The sequence below is a fragment of the Rana temporaria genome, chromosome 3 (assembly GCF_905171775.1).
Source record: "Rana temporaria chromosome 3, aRanTem1.1, whole genome shotgun sequence".
In the NCBI taxonomy this organism is placed as follows: domain Eukaryota; kingdom Metazoa; phylum Chordata; class Amphibia; order Anura; family Ranidae; genus Rana; species Rana temporaria.
In genome coordinates this window covers 74,507,399-74,533,910 of record NC_053491.1, presented here as the reverse complement: position 1 = coordinate 74,533,910, position 26,512 = coordinate 74,507,399, and the positions used below count along the sequence as shown (strand labels likewise).

The window sequence follows — 26,512 nt, the reverse complement described above, 5'->3', positions numbered from 1 at the left end:
CCATAGTTGGCAGCTCACTCCAAAGCCGCTGCTCTGTGTCCATTTACCCATGGAGTGCAGCTCTGCCCTGCTCCTGCACTCTCCTCATTGGCTCACAGGTTGTGATTGACAGTGGAGGGAGCCAATGGCTACCACTGCTGTCTCAGTTAATGAGGAGTGAGAGACCCGGGAGAGCTGAAACTCTCATGTACATTACTGGATCAGGATTGAGCTCAAGTAAGAATTGGCAGGGCTGCTGCACATAGGTTTTTTACCTTCATACATACAATGCATGAAAGCAATAAACCTTGATCCTTTACAAGCACTTTAAGCTTGACGGAAAACTGGTGTAATTTTGTACAGCCTCCTCATAAAAAAAGAAAACTTGCAAACTCTTTATTGCACTTACATATGTAAATAACATTTAAAATTTACTGTATATATATTTACATGCCTTCCGAGATTGAAGCATTTTTTTTTAACTCGCACCAATTATAAATATAGTTCACTGCAATAGTATCTTAACAGCATGCCGTGGTGATTTACTGTATATCGGTACCTCACTTTTCCTACAATGACACATATTCAGTGTAATGTTGAGAAATGTCAAAGGACCATAGGAAGGACAGCATTGACGTAAATATTAGTCTCACTCCTTGCATCTGTGTGCAGTGGTGCTAATCCTCATCAGATGAATATTAACTCCCTGTGCGCAGTGTATTCAACATTTATTTGCCATTTCTCCAACCTCAATTATATATATCACGTACTAAAATTTTGTAATGTAAATCTATACATTATAACATTTTGGGGTGTAGAAAATACAATTTCATAACTGCTGTTGTACTCCATGGACCCACAGCATGCTTCTCCAGGGGTTACTAAATTCTGCAAAGTTTGATTTAGTATTATAAATTCAGGTTGGATGGAAGTCCGCATTGAGGGCTGTCTGTCCTTTTTAATGCATGTATAATAGAAAAATGTGTGCTTGCTACTTTAGTAGCTTGGTGTTGTACTGTTTTAGCTATGAATAAAAGCAGAAGATTTTGGGTTTCTTTTTCATAGTCCTGTCTAACGAAGAACCATACTTGTTTTGAATACTTGTCTTTGAATATAGCTTAAAGTTACCAATATGAAATAGACAAGGTAGGCGCTTGGTTTTAGCACTTAAACTAATGCAAATTGAAAACCCCAAAAATGTATACACCATAAACGAATGGGATCTAATCTTTATCGCTTTAGACCAAACAAGTCAAAATCAATGCATATCAAATGGAGGAATAAAGTGAAGAGAGTTTCACTTCTTTCCAAAGTTGCCTTAGTTCACCGCGTGACAACATAAGTAAAACACTGGCGACTTCTTATCCAGTGAATTGGGTTCTCTTTTCACAGCCCAGGTGAAGTGTATACTTGGAAGCAAGTGTTAGACAAGCAGTCTGTATACTGTAATCCCAGCTGTAGGATTTCTACCACTTATTATCCAAGCCTTGTGATCACCATAGTACTTTCACTCCAACATAATAGGGTTAAAAGGATGCCAGAGTGTGTAAATGGTGCAGTAGATATTATTTAAGAGTGCTTACAAAAATATACAAATGCTTCTCGCCTATTGCGGAACCAACACAACCGGCCCACTGTGTCAATCCGCCATTCGTGGCCACTGAACAGGCGTGTGTTTCGAGCTAGGGGGAGTAAGACTGCCGAAGGACCGGCTCTGACGTTGCGGTTAAGCCTCAGGGCATTTTGCGTGCTACACGTCCTCAGGAAGCTACCTTGGGTTTCAATTTGCATTTGTTGCTTAAGTGCTAAAACCAAACGCTTACAGTGTCTTGTTAATTTTGGTGCATGAGGTGTATTCACACTTTTTGGGTGGGCAGCTGGTTTGAGTCTATATGTATTGGTGTGTTTTATTTTTATTTATTTTTTTTACAGTTTTTTATTTTTTTTATTGTTCTCAACACCCTTTGAGGAACTATAGAAGGAGGCGCCCCGTTTGTGTACTCCATATATAAAGTGTTACTAAACCCAGGACCCTGCATTCACTATATTTGATCTCCCACAGTACATGCAGAACATGCAAATGCAATTATTTTAGTAAATAACCGCTAAATACCCTTTTCTCATCAGCAGTTAGAGCAGTCTTGTAAATTTTATCAGTGTATGGTTAAAGCTTATAGAAAGTTTTCATTCTCGCCTGATTGTCCTATGAGACTGCAGGACCCTACACTCTTTTGTCTGGACAGTGCTGATTGGCCCTGCACCAAACACATGCACTTTCCCAAGAGAAAAAAAAAACTCTAGCAATACACACCAAACTTGGCATGTGCAGATTGCCCCCAAGGCTCTCTTCTATCAGGAGATGGAATGGGGACTGTGGTAGAAGGGGAGGGTCACAGAAGACAGGATCAAACAGCCTTTTTACACAGTGCAAAGTATTAACCCCTTAGGTTCCACAGTGAGTATAACAAGCACGCTTTACTGCATTTACAGACTGTGTTTACTGTTGTGGGTTTAGTAACACTTTTTTTTAAGCTTTTAAAATCTTATTGCTGCTGCACTAACACTTTTTAGGCTTCATTCACACCTAGGCGTATTGTCGCCTGTAGCGCGACGCTATTGCAGCCTGCAATACGCTGGAGGGGTGATTTTACATTGTCGGCTATGGAGATGGTTCACATCTCCACGTGAAACGCCTGAAGCTCAAAACAAGTCCCGGACCTTTTTTTCAGGCGGCTTTCGGCATAGCCGACAATGTTGATCACCCCTCCTGTGTATGTTACCGCGGGGTATTTTACCGCGTTTTGTCGCGGGACAAAACGCCGCAATTTGTCGCGACAAATTGCGGTAAAATACGCTGTGTTCAGGTGTGAATGCAGCCTTAGGGGTCAGTTTATTAATATTTCTACCCTGGATCCAGGCAATTGTCTATATTGGTTGGGGAAAAATGTGAATCCTGGGTAAAAAAAACTTTTATAAACAGACCCCTCAAAGACCTGTCATGAAAGAAATATGGAGGCAGCCACTTGCTAACATTCTGAATCTGTTGCCTGGCTAGGTCGATTTCAGTATTTCATGAATCAAAGACTTGTAACTCACATAATGTGTAGTTTCCAGGTCATTGGTTTAAAAGATGTGCAGGAGGTCAGCCTGGCAGGCTAAGCGGCTAACATTTTGAAATGGTAGCTCATTCTTTGAGACCTGATCCCTTAAAAAGGAAACTGGCAATCGGCAGAAATTGTACAGGCCTAATGTCAGGAGGGTCGCTTTTTTTTTAATTCTCATGAGGAATAAGCAAATGCTCTGTTCCACACTTTCACTTAGAGTATGACACGTTCCCTTTTAAATATACTCTAGCTGTCAGTGTCCATGTTTAGTAGAAAAAGGGTATTTTGTTTTAATCATTCAAGTCTCGTTCTTTAAGCTTAATTTCCTTTAGCCCTTTTTCTGACATTTTCTTAACGCAGATTTGCATGCGTCAAAGTCTGACAAGAGAAAAAGTTTGGATAATACTCAGTGATTTATTGGACAAGAGCGCCGTACAACCACAAGACGCTTTAGAAAACTCTACTAAGCTCCTTTTGCTTGGCAGATTTTTCTTGCCACTCAATTTGCCTGACTTTCTTTTTTTTTTTTTTTCCACCTCTGTATTCTTGGCTTTTTCACTAATCTCTTGCACTACAAAACTAGGTTAACCCACCAGCTTTAGAAGAACGCTTTGTCACTATAGAATGAAATGAGGATTCCTCCTTTTTAGAAACCTACTAAAGAGAATACAACATGCAGTTGCAGCAGTGTGTCATTATTTTTTTTTTTTAAACATATTTTGTATTTCTACAGCATGATTCTGGCTCTGAATGTACTCCAGGAGAGTCCAAGAATGTTGGCTTCAAGGAGAATGGAAATTTTATCATGTATGCCAGAGCAACATCTGGAGACAAGCTGAACAACAACAAATTCTCTCTCTGTAGTGTCCGAAATATCAGTCAGGTTCTGGACAAGAAAAGAAATTTCTGTTTTGTTGGTATGTACATTTGCTATGCAAGAAATATGCATGTAATCTTGTAAGTTCAATATATTTTAGCGCTCAAATTTAAAGCAGAACTAAAATAAAAAATTGTGTGCAGGCAAGTTTATAATTTATGCAGGATTTATATAGCGCACAGTTTGCGCAGTGCTTTACAACATGGGGCAGACAGTACAGTTACAATACAATTTTAGTACAGGAGGCATCAGAGGGCCCTGTTCATTAGATCTTACTATCTAAAAGGGAGGGTAAAGTGCTACAAAAGGGTAATAACTGTGGGGGATGAGCTAATAGAGCAAAAATTACCATTAAAGGGCTTGGAAAGCTTTGCGCTTTTTCACCTTCATGCATCCTATGCATGAAGGAGAAAAAACATCTGATGCTTACAGGCCCCCCTCCCCCCGTTTACTTACCTGAGCCCTCGAAAGTCCTGCGTTGTGAACGCATTGGATTTTCGGCCCAGGCTTCTCGGCTTTTCATTGGATGATTCATAGCAGATGGAGCCAATGGCTGCACTGCTATCAATCAAATCAATGGCCCTGCGCACTGGGTGTGGCGGGGGGGATTGGACTGTATCACTGGAGTGTGCCCGCAAGCTAACCCCCTTGGGAGAGAGCTTCCCACAGGGGCATTATCAGAAGTGGGGAGGGAGGAGCCGAGACCCCAGAAGACGATCAGGGCCCCTTTGTGCAAAACGAGCTGCACAGTGGCACCAAGTATGACATGTTTTTTTTTTATTTATTTTTTTAAATAAACCTTTACAACCCCTTAAGTCCAGGCAGGATAGGCGTCTCTGAAGAGAAGGGTTTTCAAAGATTGCCTAAAAATGGACATAGTAGCATAGTAGGGTGGATTGAGGAGGTTCCTCAAGAAGTTCTGGAGGCAAAAATGATATGAGGTGATTAGAGAGCAGAAGATCTTGGCAAGAATGAAGAGAGAAATTTGGTATTTTGAGACTAGGTTAGTGATGTAGCAGGGGGCAGAGTTGTAGATAGCTTTGTAAGTTGTTAGCATTTTGAATATAATTTGTTGGATGAGTAACATCCAATGGAGGGATTGGCAGCGAGGGAATGGACATAGAATTATTGGTTAGGTGGATGAGTCTGACAGTAGCCTTCAGAATAGACTGAATAGGAGAATAGCCTATGTAAAGGTATCCAATGAGGAAGACCGTTCCAGTAGACGAGAGATAACCAGGGAGTGAAGTATAAGCTTAGTGGTGTCATTGGTTAGGAAGCTCACCTGACTGGTTTTCAGTGCTGCTGTAATTCCATATTCCTGATGTGTACGTGCTGTAGTATATACTTGTATGAGAAAGTATCGTGTTTTTTGTATTGCTTCCTTTGTGTGAAAATCCTTGGTGTCCCTGCCAGTCCCTCTGCTTTATTATTAGAAACTGACCACCTTTTAGGCTCCATTCACACTAATGCTTTTTTAATGCATTTTGCAGAAATGCAGGGAAATGTTTTAACATGGTTTCCTATGGAACATGTTCACATCAATGCTTTTTTGTGCCTCTGCGTTTTTGGAAAGGGTCAGGGACTTTTTTCCTGCAAAAAGCAGCGTTTTGCATGCAATAGAATTCAATGGACCTGCATAAAAAACCGCAAGTGCCGCTATTTTGCCGCGATTTGCGTTTTTTTTTCCTGTTTATAGCTGGTTGTTAAAGGAAATGTAAAAAAATAAAAATTACTGGCTAAAAAATAAAACGCAAATCGCTGTAAAAACGCACGTACAAAAACGCAGCAAGCACCGCAAAAAGCATTGCGAAAACGCTCAAAAGCAACATGCATAGGTGTGAATCGAGCCTTAAGCAGGCGCACACACCGTGGTCAGTTCTCTAGCTATGCTGGGAAGTTGGCCTGCTCTCCAATGATCAGACTTGTCCTGATACGCCCCCCTCCCTGCACAGCCATTCACTGGGAAGTTCAGTATACTGTTGCTTCTCCTCCCCAAGCTCTTATGCAGCTGGCAATAGAGGGAATATGATCACTTATTTAAAAAAAAGGGGGAAAAGTATTTATAACGTTTCTTTAGATCTATACAGAAATGTTTTATATTTTAAACTGAAAAACTGAATGGGTTGTTTTACAATGTGTTCACTTTAAATGTAAGTGTTTGCACTAGTTGCATTAAAAATACATAATGTATTAATGAGTATAAAGCTGCATTATTTCATGTCTTTTATATCTAGAGTTTAGTTAAATATTTTGGTGAAAACAAACCCTTTTCCGCCATATTGGAGATGTTAAATTTTAGAATTAAAATTGACCCTCTATTGCCCTTTATTAACCAGTTCTGAATAATTGTTCGCATTTTACTCTAAAAGGTAATCTCAGTTTTTTCTTTTTGCTCCAAATCGTTGCCTAAGCCGCTACTGTATTGTGTAACTAAATTTTACTTTCTTTGGACGGTTTTGGAAAAACTCCATAAAGATTTTTTATTTTTTAAATATGTATACAAAGTGGTTATATTTTGATTTTTTTCTGGCTGCTTCACACCATTTTGGTATGAGTGGTTTTAATACATGGGCTAAGGCTGCATTCACACCGGAGCGTTTTGTAGCCTGAAGCTATAAAACGCTAAAGGGGGAAAAAAATACATTATTCTCAATGGAGATGGTTCACATCTACACTCCAAAACGCCTGAAGCTCAAACAAGCTCTGGACCTTTTTTTTATCGCGTGAATAGGGCTGATTTGGGCGTTTTTGAACGTTTGTATTCCCATAGAAACTAATCGAAACGCTCGATTCAAGTGTCTAGCGCAACAACGAGCGTTTCTACGCTTCAATCTGTTCTGTGAAATAGAACATTCAGCCAGGAAGAAGATGAAAAAAATCGACAAACCTAGCAACAAGTGATGAGATGATCATTTTTCCTATTGGCTAAAATACTACGAAGTTCAAAAACGTTGGACAACGCTGTATGCAAATGCGCGAATCCGTGTGACAATATGTGCGACAAAACGCCAGAAAAAACGACCGAAAACTCTACGCTCAGGTGTGAATGTAGCCCAAGTGTACTCTGAACTCAGTTACTTGGTTCACACTTTGTGGGGTGTGGCAGCCCAAGTGTTATATGCAGTGATTGAGCTATGGCTGGAATTGATTTTGTGACTTCTAGTGCTTCCTCACCATGTCAAAAATATATTTGGGTATTGCCACATTTAAAGGGGCACTAAAGGAATTTTTTTTTTTAGCTAAATAGCTTCCTTTACCTTACTGCAGTCTTGGTTTCATGTCCTCATTGTATGTTTTTGCTGTAATCCTTCTCTGTTCTGAACACTTTCTGATGAAAAAAGTAATGGGAGCTTTCTCTCTGTGGTCACTAAGCAAGGAGGTGTGATTACTGTGTGTCTAAAACCACTCAACACCAATCAGTTTTGTTTTCCAAACCACCACTGCCCTGTATTGGCTCTGTGCAGCAGAGAAGCAGGAAACATGCAAAAACGAAACTGAAACTATAGGTACATTAAATGATTGATTTGTATCCATTTTTAATCATTTTTAAAAGGAATCAGTTAACTATTATGTCTCTATACCCTGTAACCAGTCATTTCAGCAAAAAAAAAATTTCCTTTACAACTCCTTTAAGTATCTGCAGTTACTTTTTATTCCATTCTCCCTAGAATGTATGTTGAATTTAGATATTATTTTTTTGGTTGCCATTTCATATGGTCTTGTGTTGCAGAGTCTGGCCAGCCGATCTGTGGCAATGGGCTTGTGGAACAAGGAGAGGAGTGCGATTGTGGTTACAGTGATCAATGTAAAGATGAATGCTGCTTTAATGCTAATGAACCAGAAGACAGGAAATGCAAATTAAAGCCTGGGAAACGCTGCAGGTATGTGTCTTTATGGATAAGCCAGTCACTTCAGCTGAAAGCCAGCTGTACAAAGATTAGAATTCTGTTGAGGAGACTACAGTTACAGATTGGCATTGAGCTGTCAGTGTGATTAAGTGTTCTTATTTCCATAATCTGATAGAAATTGCTGGGCATGACATTTTACATTCATTATACACATTCTGATTGCTTTATGTTGTGCGGTAATTTTTCTTTAATAGAAAAAATAAATCCTTTGTGCAAAACAAAACATTAGGCATAATTCTTATTGCGCACACACAGTGGCTACTTTATTGGATATGTATATCTAGTACTCAAAGTCGTCAACAGCGGCAGTACTAGGGCATGCTTTACTATTCAAGTAATGCTCACTTAAAGCGGTAGTAAATGTAACTACATAAATATGGAAATGGTAGCTAATGGAGTAGCAACATTCCTGAATTATATGTATAAAGAAAAACCCTCATAATGGGACTCTTAACGGTACTGGGTCATACAGGGAGTGCAGAATTATTAGGCAAATGAGTATTTTGACCACATCATCCTCTTTATGCATGTTGTCTTACTCCAAGCTGTATAGGCTCGAAAACCTACTACCAATTAAGCATATTAGGTGATGTGCATCTCTGTAATGAGAAGGTGTGTGGTCTAATGACATCAACACCCTATATCAGGTGTGCATAATTATTAGTCAAGTTTGGCAAAATGGGTCAAAAGAAGGACTTGACAGGCTCAGAAAAGTCAAAAATAGTGAGATATCTTGCAGAAGGATGCAGCACTCTTAAAATTGCAAAGCTTCTGAAGCGTGATCATCGAACAATCAAGCGTTTCATTCAAAATAGTCAACAGGGTCGCAAGAAGCGTGTGGAAAAACCAAGGCGCAAAATAACTGCCCATGAACTGAGAAAAGTCAAGCGTGCAGCTGCCAAGATGCCACTTGCCACCAGTTTGGCCATATTTCAGAGCTGCAACATCACTGGAGTGCCCAAAAGCACAAGGTGTGCAATACTCAGAGACATGGCTAAGGTAAGAAAGGCTGAAAGACGACCACCACTGAACAAGACACCCAAGCTGAAACGTCAAGACTGGGCCAAGAAATATCTCAAGACTGATTTTTCTAAGGTTTTATGGACTGATGAAATGAGAGTGAGTCTTGATGGGCCAGATGGATGGGCCCGTGGCTGGATTGGTAAAGGGCAGAGAGCTCCAGTCAGACTCAGACGCCAGCAAGGTGGAGGTGGAGTACTGGTTTGGGCTGGTATCATCAAAGATGAGCTTGTGGGGCCTTTTCGGGTTGAGGATGGAGTCAAGCTCAACTCCCAGTCCTACTGCCAGTTTCTGGAAGACACCTTCAAGCAATGGTACAGGAAGAAGTCTGCATCCTTCAAGAAAAACATGATTTTCATGCAGGACAATGCTCCATCACACGCGTCCACAGCGTGGCTGGCAAGAAAGGGTATAAAAGAAGAAAAACTAATGACATGGCCTCCTTGTTCACCTGATCTGAACCCCATTGAGAACCTGTGGTCCATCATCAAATGTGAGATTTACAAGGAGGGAAAACAGTACACCTCTCTGAACAGTGTCTGGGAGGCTGTGGTTGCTGCTGCACGCAATGTTGATGGTGAACAGATCAAAACACTGACAGAATCCATGGATGGCAGGCTTTTGAGTGTCCTTGCAAAGAAAGGTGGCTATATTGGTCACTGATTTGTTTTTGTTTTGTTTTTGAATGTCAGAAATGTATATTTGTGAATGTTGAGATGTTATATTGGTTTCACTGATAAAAATAAATAATTGAAATGGGTATATATATTTTTTTTGTTAAGTTGCCTAATAATTCTGCACAGTAATAGTCACCTGCACACACAGATATCCCCCTAAAATAGCTAAAACTAAAAACAAACTAAAAACTACTTCCAAAAATATTCAGCTTTGATATTAATGAGTTTTTTGGGTTCATTGAGAACATGGTTGCTGTTCAATAATAAAATTAATCCTCAAAAATACAACTTGCCTAATAATTCTGCACTCCCTGTAGTGTCAAGTGAATGAACAGTATCTATAGGTAGTATAAAGGTTGGCAAATCTTTATTAATACAAATTGTGTAAAACCTTACATTATATTTGTGTCCCCCTCCATATCCTCCTCTGTCCTCGATCCTTCAGGATGGAGAGCGGAAGTATGACCCGCTAAACCCGACTCCTACCCTTTCCGAATGAATAGTCAGTGATTACTGACTGTCAATTCATAGAACTGAAACATCGTAACCTGTGTTTACGATGCTTCAGTTTATGACTGGAGAGGATTCATTTTTAGTGCAGCTGAGGCTGCTGAGAAAGGGACTGGGGTAATCCTGTGTTCTTGGTCCCTTTCTCTGTCTCAAAGGAGAGATGTCAGAGATCATGTTAAGACCCCTGATATCTCACCAAAGCCCCCCAACAGGGCTGAAAAAAAATATCCAGTAAATAATAAAAAAAAATTATTAAAATAAAATACACCCTGACACCATACACCCCCCCCCCCCCCAAAAAAAAAAAGCATTGTAAAAAAATTAACAAAAATTTGTAATAAAATACAAATACTGACACGTGTGCCACTGTCTCATGACATGACATAAAAAAAAGTATCGGTAATCGGCGAGTACTGGAGGGGGGGGGGGGGGGGTGGAGTATTGGTACTTTGGTCTTAAAAAAATGGTATCGGGACAACCCTACTATGAGTACATCTCGAATGAAGTACATCTGCAATTGTTCTCCAGTGTCAACAGGGGGCATCTAGACCTGTGTCTGAACAGTGTGTCAAAAAGGTTTTTCCCGGTCATTCACCACAGACTAGTGGAGATATGTGCTATAGCAAGAGAGTCCCTGCATCGCCAACAGCTCTTTAATGCCGGTTCAGACTCCTAAAAGATCCCTACCATATGGCACCAGCAGCTGGCTCAGTTTGTTGTTTTGGATGCTTATTATGAATGGGAGTGGCTAATTTTAATCAGCTTGTGCACTTTTAGGGTTCCGATGAGAATATTTCCAGTGTTTGCATTTCTTTATGCATAATTAACCATTAAACAAACAAAAGTAATTTTTTGGATTCCAAAATCCAGACTTTTTAGAGAAGAGTTCTTCACCCAAACCAGGAAATGACACTTCTGGAGAAATTCTGTACATTAGCGTGTATGTAACGCCTCCAGGTTGCCATATTGCATTGAATTTTACAGAAAATGTTGTGCAGTTTGAAAAGGAAAGGTAATTCTCAATAACGTGACATTATGTAGTAAAATATGTTAGATTTTTTTATTTATTTTTTAGCATGAAAGTGGAATTACTCCTTATACGAGAGTATAATAATAGAATAATGGATATAACTACATCACCAAACATCAAGCAAATTTTTGTCATAAATTTTCAAAGTTCCTGACCAAGTATCATCTTTAGCCCTGTTCAAGTTTTAGGTGCCCCTCTGTTATATAGGTAATTCCTCCCAAAACAGCCTGAAATGTTACATCGTCTTTAAATGATCAAGTCACTGACCTATTTGGTTTACTTTAAAGCAAGGATTTACATGTTCATTGGGTACAAGGTTATAGGACTAGATGGCCTGATACTATTACACCCTAAACCAGTGGTTCTCAACCTTTCTAGTGTCGTGACCCCTTGATAAAATTTCCCAGGTTGTGGGGACCCCTAACAGTAAAATTATTTTCATAGCATGGGTTGTCAGCACCCAATGCAAGACAAGTATTTTGCACCCATAACCCATGAAAATTTAGAGCTCCCCGAGTTCCTTTCCACTTGTACAATATTAAAACCCCTTTGTGGTGTCTCGTAGCAGTGACACCTTTGCCGAAATCAGGAGATAGGGTCTCCTCCAGCCCCTCCCACTTCACATTCCTCACCAGTCAGCTGACCTCTAGTCTCTGCCCCCCAGCCATGCCGTGAACTGAATGGGCGGCTGAGTGGGCAAAAAGGCTGGGAGGGCGGTGCAGGCTTCAGGAACAGCCCAGGGTTTGGTGACCCCTGGCAAATCATCATTCGACACCCGAGGGGGTCCCGACCCCCAGGTTGAGAACCACTGCCCTAAACTCTGTGTGTGTGTGTGTGTGTGTGTGTGTGTGTGTGTGTGTGTGTGTGTGTATGTGTGTATATTTTTCTCTATATCGCAAGATATGTTCCTAGTACATACATTCATTGATATAATTTATCTGTTGGAAAATCCTTACAACACTAATGATTATTTGTGTTTTCAGTCCTAGCCAAGGCCCATGTTGTACACAACAGTGCATTTTCAAGGACCGCACCCAGAAATGCCGTGATGAATCTGACTGTGCACAGATGGGAACTTGCAATGGGGTTACTGCACAGTGTCCACCATCTGAGCCAAGAGAGAATTTAACAGAGTGTAACCGTCAAACTCAAGTCTGCATCAAAGGGGTAAATATTGATGTGTGAGCTCGCTGTTTTTAAAAGCATTAGCTTTTTAGTTGTACATGATCTTGTCCATGCACAGTAGAGTAGCGATTTCAAAACGATGTCCCTCCCCAGTTGTTCAGGAACTACAATTCCCATAATGCCTAGTCATATCTGTGAATGTTAGAATTGTATAATGCCTCATGGGATGTGTAGTTTCGCAACAGCTGGAAGGCTGTATTTGGAGACCCCTGCACTAGAGTGATTGTGAAAGCATGATCTGAAAGCCCATGGACACCGGTCTGCTGGCACATCCCTAAACACAAATGTTTGGATTAAGTGACCAATCGGTTTTCTCTTTATAAAGAGGGGGATGGTGGGAATCCTGCTGCCACCACTAGATTATCATGGAAAAATAAGAGTAATCCGACATGGTTTTGTAACCTGTCTAATAACTGATGTCTATTACAGAAGACCCTTGGAAAATATATGCTTATGTGCAAAGAAAAAATTACCAAATCCATGGTAGTTTTGTGTTTTCCCCACTGTTTACTAAGATCTTTCTGTTCTACAGCAATGTGCGGGTTCCATCTGTGAAAAGTATGACCTTGAAGAGTGCACATGCGCCAGTACTGATGGCAAAGATGATAAAGAGTTGTGTCATGTCTGCTGCATGGAAAAACGTGAGTTCTTTTTTTATTATACTGCACAAAATTGATTGCTGGAAACTTCACACCATTTTTTTTGTGGTGCAGAGCGGCTTTATGCAATCTTTTTTTTTCGGTCTTTAAAATCATACACAATCTCGAGGTGTCACATTCTAAAATGTAAAAAAATAAACCACTATACTAAATCGTTAAACTAAAATAGTTTTCCATAACACAGCAACATCCACACACGTACTGTAGGACAGTGGTCATCAACCCTGTCTTGCAGGGCCCACTAACAGGCCAGGTTTGCAAGATAACTGAAATACATCACAGCTGATATAATTTGCTCCTCAGTGATTGCAGTATTCTAGGCTGCATCTCCCCAAGGTAATACATAAAACCTGGCCTGTTAGTGGGCCCTGCGGGACAGGGTTGATGACCACTGCTGTAGGACACCCAGCATTGCAAGTGACTTATTCTCCCAAAGCAAATACACCTTTGCACACTGGTACGAACTAGTATTCCAGTCAGAGGCATGACTAGAACCTTCAGGGCTCCGGTGCAAGAAACTGAGGGCCTACCTGACCCCTGGGCAGGGCCCCTTATCTCTGGTTGTGGTTTCCCCCCCCCCCCCCCGGTCGTCATGGGGCCCTTAAAACACCCCACCCCTCCCTCCCCGGTCGTTGGGCCCTCCCTGGATCTAAAAAGATCTTAATGCGTTTATGCTTGTCCTACACACACCGCACACCCCATGTGATTTCAGGACAGCCAGCTGTAGAAGATAGAATGTACCCAGTCGTGGTCTGCATTGTAAACAAAGCAATTTTTTGCCGTACATGGAAAGAAAAAGCAAACCTAAAAGCTTTTTATTAGTGGTGGTGTTGAAGGGCAATGTGTTTTTGAAGTACAGTGTCCTTTTAAAATAACGTACAGGTTGTAACCCCATTAGGCTACTATAGCAGTGTGAAAAAGAAGATTGAAGTGTAAGGTGCAGTAATCCCCACCAAGCAGTTTATTTCAATTTACCGGAAACGGATTGCTGATTACTTCAGATTACTGCAATTAGTTCTTTCCCTTTTTTAAATCCTGTTACAAATGTTTATAGATTTGTGTGTATTTTTTGTAGTGAACCCTCTCTCCTGTGCAAGTACGGGATCCGATGTATGGAAGAGTCACTTCAAAGGTAAAACCATCACTCTGCAACCGGGTTCGCCCTGCAACGAGTTCAAAGGATACTGTGATGTCTTCATGCGATGCCGATTGGTTGATGCTGATGGTCCCTTGGCTCGATTGAAAAAGGCCATTTTCAACCCAGAACTGTATGAAAACATTGCTGAATGGATTGTGGTATGTATATCTCCATGAAAGTGCTTTCCATGTTTTTGCTAATATTAACCCCTACTCTCACGTATGTAGTTTCTAAGATTATGCTACTTTTTTTTTCCAGTCCATATAACATTAGTTCCTATGGCTCTTGTTCAGTGCAGTTAGCACTGGTGTGTTTTTTGGAAAGGCGCAGGGACTATTTTTACACGCAGAACAGTGTTTTTTTTTTTTTTTTTGCTCCATTAAAAACAAGCACATAAACTCTGAATTATTTTTTTTTCTTAGTCACTGTTGTAAAATTTTGCAAAAAATCTATCTTCATAAATTAAGACCAAAAATGTATTCTGCTACATTTTCTTTGGTAAAAAAAATAACCAAAATCCGTGTATTTTTTAGTTTGTAGAAAGAGTCCACAAACTTGTAAATATTTGAAAATCTATTAGTCCTTATGTACTGGTGGCCCATCTAATTTATTGAGGCTCTAAAATGCCAGGACAGCATAAATAAGCCCCCCCCCCCCCCCAAAAAGAAAACTGTGACCAGAGGCAGTACAGTGTTTCATTTTTTTATGAATGGTATTTATTCATCCAGTGTGTACTATTGTGGAGCTGTGATTGGCAACAACTATCACATGGTATAGATGAACTGTTATTTGCCCTGTCTGTACCATGCGATCACTGTGACCAATCGCACAGATCAACACAATCGCAAACAATGAATGGCTATGAATGAAAGCTATTCATTGTATAAATTGTCATGTGATCTGCTGTTATTGGTCACAGCAATCGCCTCGAACAGGCAGCTGTCCATTACAATAATTTGTCATCCGCTGTGTTTGCTGGAAACAGCAGCTGACAGGTCATGCTGCAACACGGCCTGATCCTGGGAGGACGTCATATGAAATCCGTCCCAGGATGTGAGAGCTCCGCCTTGCAGTGATTTGACAATTGGCTGGACGGGAAGCAAAGCTAAACATTAGGGAATGCGTTGTTGCTGGGCTTAGAATTTACACATTTTCTAGATCTGATTAGTACATTAGAAGCTAGTCCTTTTTTTTTGTTTTTAATAACCTGCCCCACTCCACTATATTTGGAAACCCCAGAACGCCTCTTTTTTCCCCCTCCTTAAAGCATGGGAATACACGGTCCTGCTGAACCAGTCTGTGTGTACTCTTTTTAGGTAGATTCAGAAAGAGTTAGGCCGGCTTATCAGTAGATAAGCCGACCTAACTCAAAATCTACGCCGACTTATGTTTAAGTGTATTCTCAAACAGAGATACGCTTAAACATATCTTAGGTTGCAATATTGAGGCTGGCCGCTAGGTAGCGCTTCCATTGCGGTCGGCGTAGAATATGTAAATTAGTAGATACGCCGATTCACGAACGTACGCACGCCCGGCCGACGCAGTACATTTACGCCGTTTACGTAAGAGATAGGCCGCCTAAAGTCAGAGCTGGGCCCTTGGTAGCGTTGCCAATGTTCAAGTATGGCCGCCGTTCCCTCGAAATGTTTACGTCGTTTGCGTAAGTCGTCCGTGAATAGGGATTTTCGTCCACGTCTAAATCAATAGGCCCGTGCGGCGTACTTGGCCGCAATGCACACTGGGAAATGTAAAAACCCGGTCACTCGAAGCAAGAGGACGGAAAGGACTTTTTTATTTAGACAGGTTTTTATCTGGAAGTCTGTTAATTTTCACTGAACAATAAAAGTGGATTGCTCAGAGCTGGATTAACTCTGTGTGGCAAGACTGGGCACAGATGATAGGAAATCTTATTCTCTACATTGTGACATCAAAAAATTTTTTTGGGGGGTTTACATCCACTTTAAAGTATTTCTAGATCCTGGGTTAAAGGCTTGTATTCATAACTTGGGGTCTATGAATGCTTTGTGTCCTGTACTGCAAGATATACAATTTACAGGCAAGTCAAAATGCCTTTTTTCATGTTTAGCAGAGCTACTTCTAATCTGAGAAACCCTTTTTACATCCAGTTAAGGTTCGGCTTGCTAAGCATCGAACATCTGTGAGGGATGTATACTTCAGCTTTCTAAGTAAAGGTTATGTGTCCCCAGGCTACACTACAACAGTTGAACGTCTATTACCTTGTTTCGTTCTACTGCCTTTGTAAATGTGTTCAATCTCAGAGGAGGTTGTAGACCGGTTCTTTCTCTAAAAGTACATCTTTATTGTGTGAGGAATGTTGACATGATATTGGTACCATAATACTCTTTTATCTTAATTTTTTTATTTATTTTTTCTAAACATGGAACATTGACAAGATGATTGGGTTAATGTGAAAATGTTTTTTCTGTGATTCTAAATAATTGTAATTGTTGCAGTCACATGCAGTCCTGCAAGGCTTGCTTCTCAACTATATGCGGTTGCCCCATTAGGGACTGTCGATGGGCTTTGGACATGTCGGTGGGATAAGTTTGAGATTCATTGCACTTGCAGATGAACTCCATTTGACCTGCTTCAAGCAGGTTTTACTTTTTCCCTAGATTCTTTTGGGAATGCAAATCCTATATTGCTTAAATTAAAGTCTGTTGACACAGGCCTTTTAAGTAGTCCACTTGCAGAACAGGCCATAGTTATAATAGTCCTTAAAGAGGTTGTAAACCTCAGTCATGAAATCTGAACAAAGCACATACACTATATTACCAAAAGTATTGGGACGTCTGCTTTTACACGCACATGTATTTAATGGCATCCCAGTCTTAGTCCGTAAGGTTTGACTTGGCCCACCCTTTGCAGCTATAAAAGCTTCAACTCTTCTGGGAAGGTTGTCCACAAGATTTAGGAGTGTGTCTATGGGAATGTTTGATCATTCTTCCAGAAGCGCATTTGTGAGGTCAGGCACTGATGTGGACAAAAAGGCCTGGCTCGCAGTCTCCGCTCGAATTCATCCCAAAGGTGTTCTATCAGCTTGAGGTCAGGACTCTGTGCTGGCCAGTCAAATTCCTCCACCCCAAACTCGATCATCCATGTCTTTATGGACCTTGCTTTGTGCAATGGTTCGTAGTCAGTTTGAAACAGAAAGGGGCCATCTCCAAACTGTTCCCACAAAGCTGAGAGCATGAAATTGTCTAAAATGTCTTGGTACGCCTTAAGAGTACTAAGTTCCAGTTAGCCACTGGCACTAAGGGGCCAAGCCCAACCCTTAAAAATCAACCCCACACTATAATCCCCCCTCCACCAAATGATTTGCACCAGTGTACAAAGCAAGATCCATAAACACATTGGTTAGTGAATTTGTTCAGGTCAGTCAAGTTCCTCCACCCTAGAGTCCTGACCTCAACCCGATAGAACACTCTTGGGATAAATTAGAGCAGAGACTACAATATTGAACCCTATGGACCAAGACTGGGATGACATTAAAGTTCATGTGCGTGTAAAGGCAGGTGTCCCATTACTTTTGGTAATATAGTGTATTTCTGTAGTGTTTACTTGTCTCTCTACAAAGCTCTGAGTGTCGTTTCTCTTTGGCGCTTCGTTCCTCTGTTATCGACAGGAGTAACTTTTGAATAGTTGTCCTGACACAGAGATTAAATTACTGTGAGGAGAGCTCAGCACACGACTTGTGTATTCACAACACACTTCATTTTTGTGAAGGGGGATGTGTCCCTTTCCTCCAATCTAATCATACGCTCTACAAGAGCTCCCCTGCCCCCTCCTCTGGGCTGCTAAGAGATGTGGGGGATTTTATATAAATTCAGCACTTTGAGGGGATGTAGCCAAGAGAAGACTGCAGATAAATGATTAAAACCTATGTAGGAGAATTTGTTTCATCTCTATCATCTGAGTCTATTCCTTTCACTGGGTATATGAGAGGGTTTCCAACCAATTTAATGTAACCTGTTACTTTTTTGTAATCACACTGACTGTACTGACTGTTTTGAGATGTGGTTTTCACTTTTGCATTTAATTCTGTATCTAGGTTATATTGGACAAGTAGAACAACTTGCTTTAATGCAATAAATGCCTCTTTTGCATTGCTTTAAATTAAAAAATTCTATTGGAGTTCTAAATACAGGACCTTCTGTTTTTTTTTCTTTTTTTTTTTTTAGGCTCACTGGTGGGCTGTATTGTTAATGGGAATAGCACTGATAATGTTGATGGCTGGGTTTATCAAGATATGCAGCGTTCATACACCAAGTAGCAATCCCAAATTACCACCACCCAAACCTCTTCCAGGTATGTACAACCAATTTCTGCTAGTAGATTGCATACTTTATTTTTAATTCTTTGTTCATAAATCTTGACCTTTTAAGACTATTTTTTTTTTTTGTTTTTTTATCTGTTGCCTGCTGAATAATAGATTGGTATAGGATATGTGTAGTGTCTACAAGCACCCATAGACAATAGAGGTCAGTTAAAATCTCTGATCACCATCAACGTTAAAGACGTTAAAGTGCACTAGTTTTCAGTTCCATGCTTTACAACTAGAGGTCGACCGATATATCGGCTGGCCGATATATCGGGCCGATATTCAGTCATTTTGGAGAAATCGGCATCGGCCGATTATTATCCAAATGTGGCCGATATTTAGCAGATCTGCATCAGCAGAGTGTGGAGAAGGAAGGAGGAACATGGGGTCCCCCCTCCCTTCTCCACACTGTCTGCAGAGCAGTGCCGTGTGTGTGAAAGACTAAGGAGATAGAGAATGGAGCTGTCGGACTGATGTCGGGGTGGGCGGGACCCGGGGTGGGCGGGACTCAGCTATCCAACACCAGCCAATGGGATGAGATCATTGGCTGAATAGCTGCCCACCCCGGGTCCCGCCCACCTCCAACATCACGATGAATCTAAACTCATCTCTCTCTCTGCTCTCAGTTTCACAGCACATAATGTAGCAGGTAGCTGATAATGTGTGAAACAGTTTCACATGGTGCTGCAGAGACAGAGGAGCTCAGATTCATCGTGATGTTGAAGGTGGGCGGGACAGCATTCCAGCCAATGATCTCATCCCATTGGCTGGTGTTGGACAGCTGAGTCCTGCCCAACCCGGGTCCCGCCCACCTTCAACATCACAATGAATCTGAGCTCCTCTCTCTGCAGCACCATGTGAAACTGTATAGAGAGAGTTTCACACATCAGCTACATTATGTGCTGTGAAACCTGCTAATGCCAACCAGCCAGTGTCACCTGCCAATGCCATCCAGCGCCACCTGCCAATGCCAACTAGTGCCACCTGCCAATGCCAACTAGTGCCATCTGTTAATGCCATCCAGTGCCACCTGTCAATGCCATCCAGTGCCACCTGCCAGTGGCAACGCCATCCAGTGCCAACTAGTGCCACCTGCCAGTGCCAACTAGTGCCATCCAGTGCCACCTGTCAGTGCCAACTAGTGCCATCCAGTGCCACCTGCCAAGGCCATCCAGTGCCACCTGCCAGTGCCAACTAGTGCCATCCAGTGCCACCTGCCAGTGCCAACTAGTGCCATCCAGTGCCACCTGCCAAGGCCATCCAGTGCCACCTGCCAGTGCCAACTAGTGCCATCCAGTTCCACCTGCCAGTGCAAACTAGTGCCATCCAGTGCCACCTGCCAATGCCATCCAGCGCCACCTGCCAATGCCAACTAGTGCCACCTGCCAGTGGCAACGCCATCCAGTGCCACCTGCCAATACCATCTAGTGCCATCCAGTGCCACCTGGCAGTGCCAATGCCATCCAGTGCCACCTGCCAATGCCATCCAGTGCCACCTGCCAGTGCCAACTAGTGCCATCTGCCAGTGCCAACTAGTGCCATCTGCCAGTGCCAACTAGTGCCATCCAGTGCCACCTGCCAAGGCCATCCAGTGCCACCTGCCAAGGCCATCCAGTGACAACTAGTGCCATCTGCCAGTGCCAACTAGTGCCATCCAGTGCCACCTGCCAGTGCCAACTAGTGCCATCCAGTGCCACCTGCCAAGGCCATCCAGTGCCACCTGCCAAGGCCATCCAGTGCCACCTGCCAAGGCTAACTATTGCCATCCAGTGCCACCTGCCAATTAGTGCCACATGCCAGTGCCAACCAGTGCCATCTGCCAGTGCTAACTATTGCCAATTAGTGCCACCTGCCAGTTTCACCTGCCAATGCCATCCAGTGCCACATGCCAATTAGTGCCACCTTCCAGTGTCACCTTAGTGCCACGTGCCAACCAGTGTCACCTGCCAGTGCCATTCAGTGCCACCTGCTATTGCCAATTGGTTCCATCCAGTGCAACCTGCCAGTGCCAATTAGCGCCACCTGCCAAAAAATAAAAATCGGCCTAAAATATCGGCCGCAAAAATCGGCATCATATATCGGCCATCGGCCACCCCAAATTCTAAATATCGGCATCGGTATCGGCCAGAGAAAAACCCATATCGGTCGACCTCTATTTACAACATAAATGTATGTGTTGGCATAAAGCTTAAATTGTATTTATTTAGGCCTCGTTCACACAGGTAATGTATACTGATCTGTACTTCTGTGCACAGGGCCACCTTTAGCCACCAGGGATATTATTATTATACAGGATTTATATAGCGCCAACAGTTTGCGCATCGCTTTACATCAGGGAAGACAGTACCGTTACAATACAATTTAATACAGGAAGGATCAGAGGGCCCTGCTCGTTAGAGCTTAGTCTAGAAGGATAAACGGGTGTTTCTTGCAGAGGCATGAAGGCAGCCTGTTGAAATTAACAAAAGGCTGCCGTCTGCACGAACATTCATGCATATTCTCTGGAAAAATGCATCCATGCAGGCCCGATGCATGGATCAGGATGCTGTCTATGTTTTGATTTGAGCCTCAGACCCGCATCAGTTAAAGTTGAGGCCACATGCAATGGGGATGTGAAGTAGCTAATATGCAGTATAGGACAGATGAAGAGTTGATATACATGGACAAGAGTGTACACACTGCCTACAATGGCTGCGGGAAAATTTCGCTGCGTTTTTGTATTTTTTGCTCAGCCGGCAAGCAAAATGTTATCCTGAATGCGATTCTTCCATGTTCAGGATAGGGAGGTTGCGCCTCACCTCACCTAACTCTGCTCCTAAACTGTTAAAAGCCTGTGTGTACATGGACACAGGCATTAATCGAGTTTAGTTTAGGAGCTTTGGCAAAGCTCCTAAACTAGTTTAGGACTTGCTCTAGTGTAGATGAAGCCTTAAAGGGGTTGTAAACCTTCGTGTTTTTTCACCTTAATGCATCCTCTAGTCTGCTCTGGATGATTGATAGCACAGCCATTGGCTCCCACTGCTATTAAATCTGACGCTGCACACCGGGGGCGGGACAGAGTCATACACTTGACGGCCATGGCACACGGGAGTGCGCCCGCAAGGTAACCCCCTCTAGAGAGAGCTTTCCAGAGGGGGTTGGCTCTTGCGGGGAGGAACTGCTAGAGCCGCCGTGGGGCCACTCTGTGCAAAACAAACTGCACAGTGGAGGTGAGTATGACATTATTGTGTAAAAAATATATATATATTAACCCAGAGTATCCCTTTAAGGCCTCATGTACACTGGTGCTGGTAAAACAGACATTTTAGAAGCAGTTGGGCATTTTTTTTTTCAGCTGCCCCTGCACTCTCCTCTTATCTTATATGTACACAGGGTCGTTTATAGTTTCTAGGCAGTTAGGCTCAGAATTTTTGTTGGGGAAATAGGTTTATAATGGATGTTCAGAGGCATTTAAAAGGTCAGATGCCTGTAACAGCTTGTAAACATGGTAACTCATGTTAAACCGTGTTTCGTTTACATGCGTTTTGAATTTTTGCGCCAAAACTGAAGTTTTTAACCGTCGGTTTGTATCTGTCAGGTTAAAACTTTCAGGAGAGGTTACTTGCTGGTGCTGTGATCTTTACAATGACCAGAAAATATGATTAACCACATCCAGACTGGGCGGTTTTTTGAATGCAGTTTTTTTTTGGGGGGGGACGACGACACTTTTTTGGCATTTCAAGTGTTGCTAAACCCACAACCGTAAAATGTTTGATTCTGTCTCTGATCCACCCCTTCTTCCACAATTTCCTGATGGCACAGTGCTATGGAGTCAGGCTACACATGCTCAGTTTGGTGTGTATTGCTAGTTTTTTTTTTTCTTGGTAGAGTGCATGTGATCAGTACAGGGCCAATCATCAGCACTGTCCAGACAGGTCAGGGGTCTTGCAGCCTGATGGCAATAAAAATATTTTTCCTGTCAAAAGAAATGGAAAAATCCATGTGACCGCAATAGGCACATGGCAGGTTCTACACAACCCCAAATTTCTCCTCTGCCCTTAAAAGCATTCAAAAATCCAAATGGCGCCTTTTGGCATCTGGGTAAACTGGAAGTGATGTAATGTGATCACTTCATGCTTACTATAGCAGAATGCCAATCAAAGCCAATCCTGACCTTCTGCTTCTTGTAATATCAATCGAGTTGATAGCCACTTCGATTGCTATTACAAGAGAGCCGACCATCGGCTCTAAAAATCAATAACCGGCTGATGCCTGCAGCTTCAGATAAAATCACAGTATAACCACTGAAAGTGAAGATTCATTGTTTCCTCCCCTGCCTCTGTTGTAAGAAGAGATGAGCTCACAGATGTAAATACTAAACTGTTTACAGCTGTGCTTGATCTCTGTATGACCAATCACAGAAATCCCATAGTACAGAGCCACTCGGAATGACTCTGTACACCGGGTCTGTGGACAGCGCTTTGTCCAGTGCTGTTTATAGATTCTGTTGGGTAAATAACAATCCTTCACTTTGCTTTTTTAAAGATGTGCGGTGGTAGTGAAAAGGGTAAAGTGACTTTCAATATACATAAGAGCGTTATTAATACAACACATGATCTCTCTCTCTACCTGTGTGGAGGTGTCTTTTTCTAAGCACTGAATGCTGGATTTGTATGATTCTATTATACAACGTTGTAGTGGAGTGTTGTAATAAAATGTAATGAGAACAAGACATTTAACATTAAAGGGAAGTAGTTTCTTCAAGGATTTATGACTCTAGCAAAATTTCTAAGTATGTCAATAGTTGACAGTTTTTATTTACCGATTATAATCGCCCTCAGGTCTGTAATGTGTTCAGCATTTTCATTTTTTCTGATCTACCCATCAGATCCAAGTGTATACTTTGTAATTTTATTTTACTCTCTAGGGCCCATTCACACCAGAACGTGGTGTGGAAAAGGGACATTTCTGTGCATGTTTCACACACCACACATAAACGTGCTGCCTTGTTAAATGCAGACGGGTACTGTTAATGGAACCTCAAACGCATCTAACAAATGCAGCACATTTGTGGATGTCAAGCCACATGCCACCGCAGTACCATTCAGTTTGGTGCTGCAACATTTTTGAGTCGTGCCTGCTGTGCGTTTTGAGTGTTCTGCGCGTTTCTTTTGCATTTGGCAACCCATTGAAATGAATGGGCTGTCAAAAACAGAACCCACAAAAAAGTGTGTTCTGCTGTGAACAGTTGTTAAAGGAAAGGCTGTCTGTTATTTTCATTTGCAATGTACATGTATGTATGCTGCTTAGTAAAACCTCTTGTTTTGCTGCAGGCACATTGAAGAGGAGGAGACCACCGCAACCAACTCAACAACCTCCACGGGCCCAGAGACCACGAGAAAGTTACCAGATGGGACACATGAGACGTTAACTGCAGCTTTTTATTTTGCCTTTGGTTCTTCCTAGTGCCTACCATGGGAAAGATTCACTCCAAAGAAATACCTACAGACAGTCACGATTTCCCCTTGTTAGCAACCAAGAATTGAATCTGGACACGAGGAGGAAAGTGAGACCGTACCATTGTACACGCTGGAGGGGGAGCTATAACTTTTTAACACTCTTTAATAATAAGCTCCTGATGATGAAAAATAACCAGAATTTTTAAAGAAATTGTTCTTTTTTAACTTCTCTGAAGGCATAAAGTATTAGAATATCTTTTTTTTTTTTTTTTTTTATGCCCCCATCGTAATTTACATTTCCTTTTTTTTTTTTTTTTGTTTCCTTCCAGCAAAACTTTAATTGCTGAACAACAAATTTATTTTCTTTTTCTTAATATAAAACTGCCAACCAAGGCTAGGAAGACAGAGACCACCTCAGCATTGGAGAACATCTCTTGCCAATGTACATACTTTGTTATATGCAGACGTGTATTTCTAATGTACAAGCATATGTCTATGTGCAATTGTAAAAAACAGATTGCAATATGGATACGTTACTTTGTATTATAATTTTTTTCCACTGTTAATGAAGACATTACTGTTTAAGTGACATACTCAGGATAACAAAGGATTTGATGTGTATAAAGGCGACTGACTATATATATATATATAAATATTTTTTTTTCTTTTGTTTAACAAGTTGAGATCGGAAAATCTGCATTTTCCTTGCTAGGCTTCTTAGGATCAGAGTTGGTTGGAGTGCTCATGTCATGTTTTTCATTCCTACAATGAGCATTTCTCTCTCTCAGACTTGAATGTTCCGCTGGCTAACTACAAATGTATGAAACCTAAAACCACTCTGGACGTCAGGATTCCTGTTTTTACGTCATGTTTTTATTCAGCTCCTATGTTCCCAAGTAACTGGAAGGTTTAGGTGTGTATGTTGATAAAAAAAAAAAACTATTCGATGAATGTTGGCCATCAAGTAGTTTCCTTACACAAACTACTTTTGACCTAATATAATAGAGAAGATAATGCACAGCATAATGAAATCTTGTTTATTCTGCCATTACTTTGAGCGATAAAAATAGACATCTACAATGAAGATGGTTGTTGATTGACCAATGAGAAACGGACTTCTAAAAGGGTAACTTTGTCTTGGCTGATGCATTTATACATTGCTCCTGAATGGGTTAGAAAATTTGGTTACCAAGCTCTGCCGGATTTAAGGATATTCTGTAAAGGAGATCTTTATAATTTGTTCATGCATTCTGTGCTGTGCATGTAAATATATGGGCATTACCAAAAGCCTTTGATTTCTTTCTGAATACTTCCAATGACATCTATTTTTTTTTCTGCCATTGGCAAACAAAACAAAAAAAAAAATCATGCAGCATTTGTGTACCTCTGAATTCTGTTCCTTCATTTATGTTTTGTCTTTAAATGCTTGTATTGTCAGGGAGACTTGAATAGCACTCCTTTGGCATGCATTGTCTTTGCTGAATAACAAAAACAAAGTTTACACATCCATTTTGGTCATGACATGCCAGCAAGGTATAAAAACAGAAAAAAAAAAAAACACACAAATTTCTTCCTTGTAAAATTGTACAGTGTGTGTGGTGTGTTTTTTTTTTTTTTTCTCAAAATAGAAAACACATCTTTTTGTACAAGGCTGTAGAAACCAATTTTGTAAATTAAACCCCAGTCTAGTAGATAGGAGACTATAAAGAATTCAGAAATCCTTTAAAAGATGAAAGAAAAAAAAAAACTTCTAGTGTAGTTTTTCAAATCATTTGAATCGCATTTGTTCTTGGAATGAGGCAAGTGGATAAAGGGTGTTGATTTTGGAAATGGTGTTTTTTTTTTTTTTTTTGTAGCTTTGTCAATGTGATGAATCCCTCAACTGTGTACCTTCCCTTCGCCCCATCCCATGCTTTTTTTTTCTGTGGTAAGGTTTGCTAAATTCTTTAATTTTTTTTCATTTAAACTGTAATGTTTGATGAACAGAGAAATGCACTGAACCTCTCCACAGCTAGTGAAGATGATGTAAGTGAAGCAGAAGAGCTACAAAATTGAATCTAATACTACTGTCAATTTAATGTCCACTGTGTTTTATACAGTATTTTTTGTTCACTTTTGAAATTTTTACAAAAAAAATTGCAAAAAATAAAAAGTATTGTGCAAAGACATATACCGATTTCTTTTTTTTTATTATTTCTTGATACTTGAATAAATAGACTTGGTTGAAATGTTTATTTCATAGTTATGTTATTTAGAAGATGCTTCCTGTCATTAGAGCTTGACCATATTGATGGCTAATGATGGTACAGCCCCAATTTCAAAAAAGTTGGGACGCTGTGTATAATTTACATAAAAACAGAATGCAATGATTTGTTAATCTTTTATTTACAATAGAAAAAAAATTAAGATCATTTTGAAAAAAAGTTGGTACCAGGCCATGTTTACCATGTTGTAGCATTCCCTCTTTTAACACTCTGTAAATGTCTGAGAATGGAGGAGATCAGTTGCTGGAGTTTTGGGAGAGGAATTCTTGTCTGATGTGGGATTCTTGCAGCTCAACAGTCTTGGGTCGTCTTTGTTGTATTTTTGTTTGAACATGAGCCAAATATTTTCAACTGGTGACAGGTCTGGACTACAGGCAA

At 41.1% G+C, this 26,512-nt stretch overlaps 1 protein-coding gene across 2 annotated transcripts in view; it reads left to right on the top strand.

Annotated features, from left to right (window-relative positions):
* Positions 1-25,362, top strand: part of ADAM10 (ADAM metallopeptidase domain 10) — a 205,963-nt gene extending 180,601 nt beyond the window's left edge. For both annotated transcript variants that reach the window (XM_040342762.1, XM_040342763.1), the window contains exons 10-16: positions 3,817-4,000; positions 7,694-7,844; positions 12,092-12,275; positions 12,826-12,934; positions 14,028-14,248; positions 18,293-18,419; positions 23,745-25,362. In XM_040342762.1, coding sequence (XP_040198696.1) covers positions 3,817-4,000; positions 7,694-7,844; positions 12,092-12,275; positions 12,826-12,934; positions 14,028-14,248; positions 18,293-18,419; positions 23,745-23,842 — 1,074 coding nt within the window. In that variant the 3' untranslated portion in view covers positions 23,843-25,362. The remainder of the gene's footprint in view (positions 1-3,816; positions 4,001-7,693; positions 7,845-12,091; positions 12,276-12,825; positions 12,935-14,027; positions 14,249-18,292; positions 18,420-23,744) is intronic.
* The last annotated feature ends 1,150 nt before the right edge of the window (positions 25,363-26,512 follow it).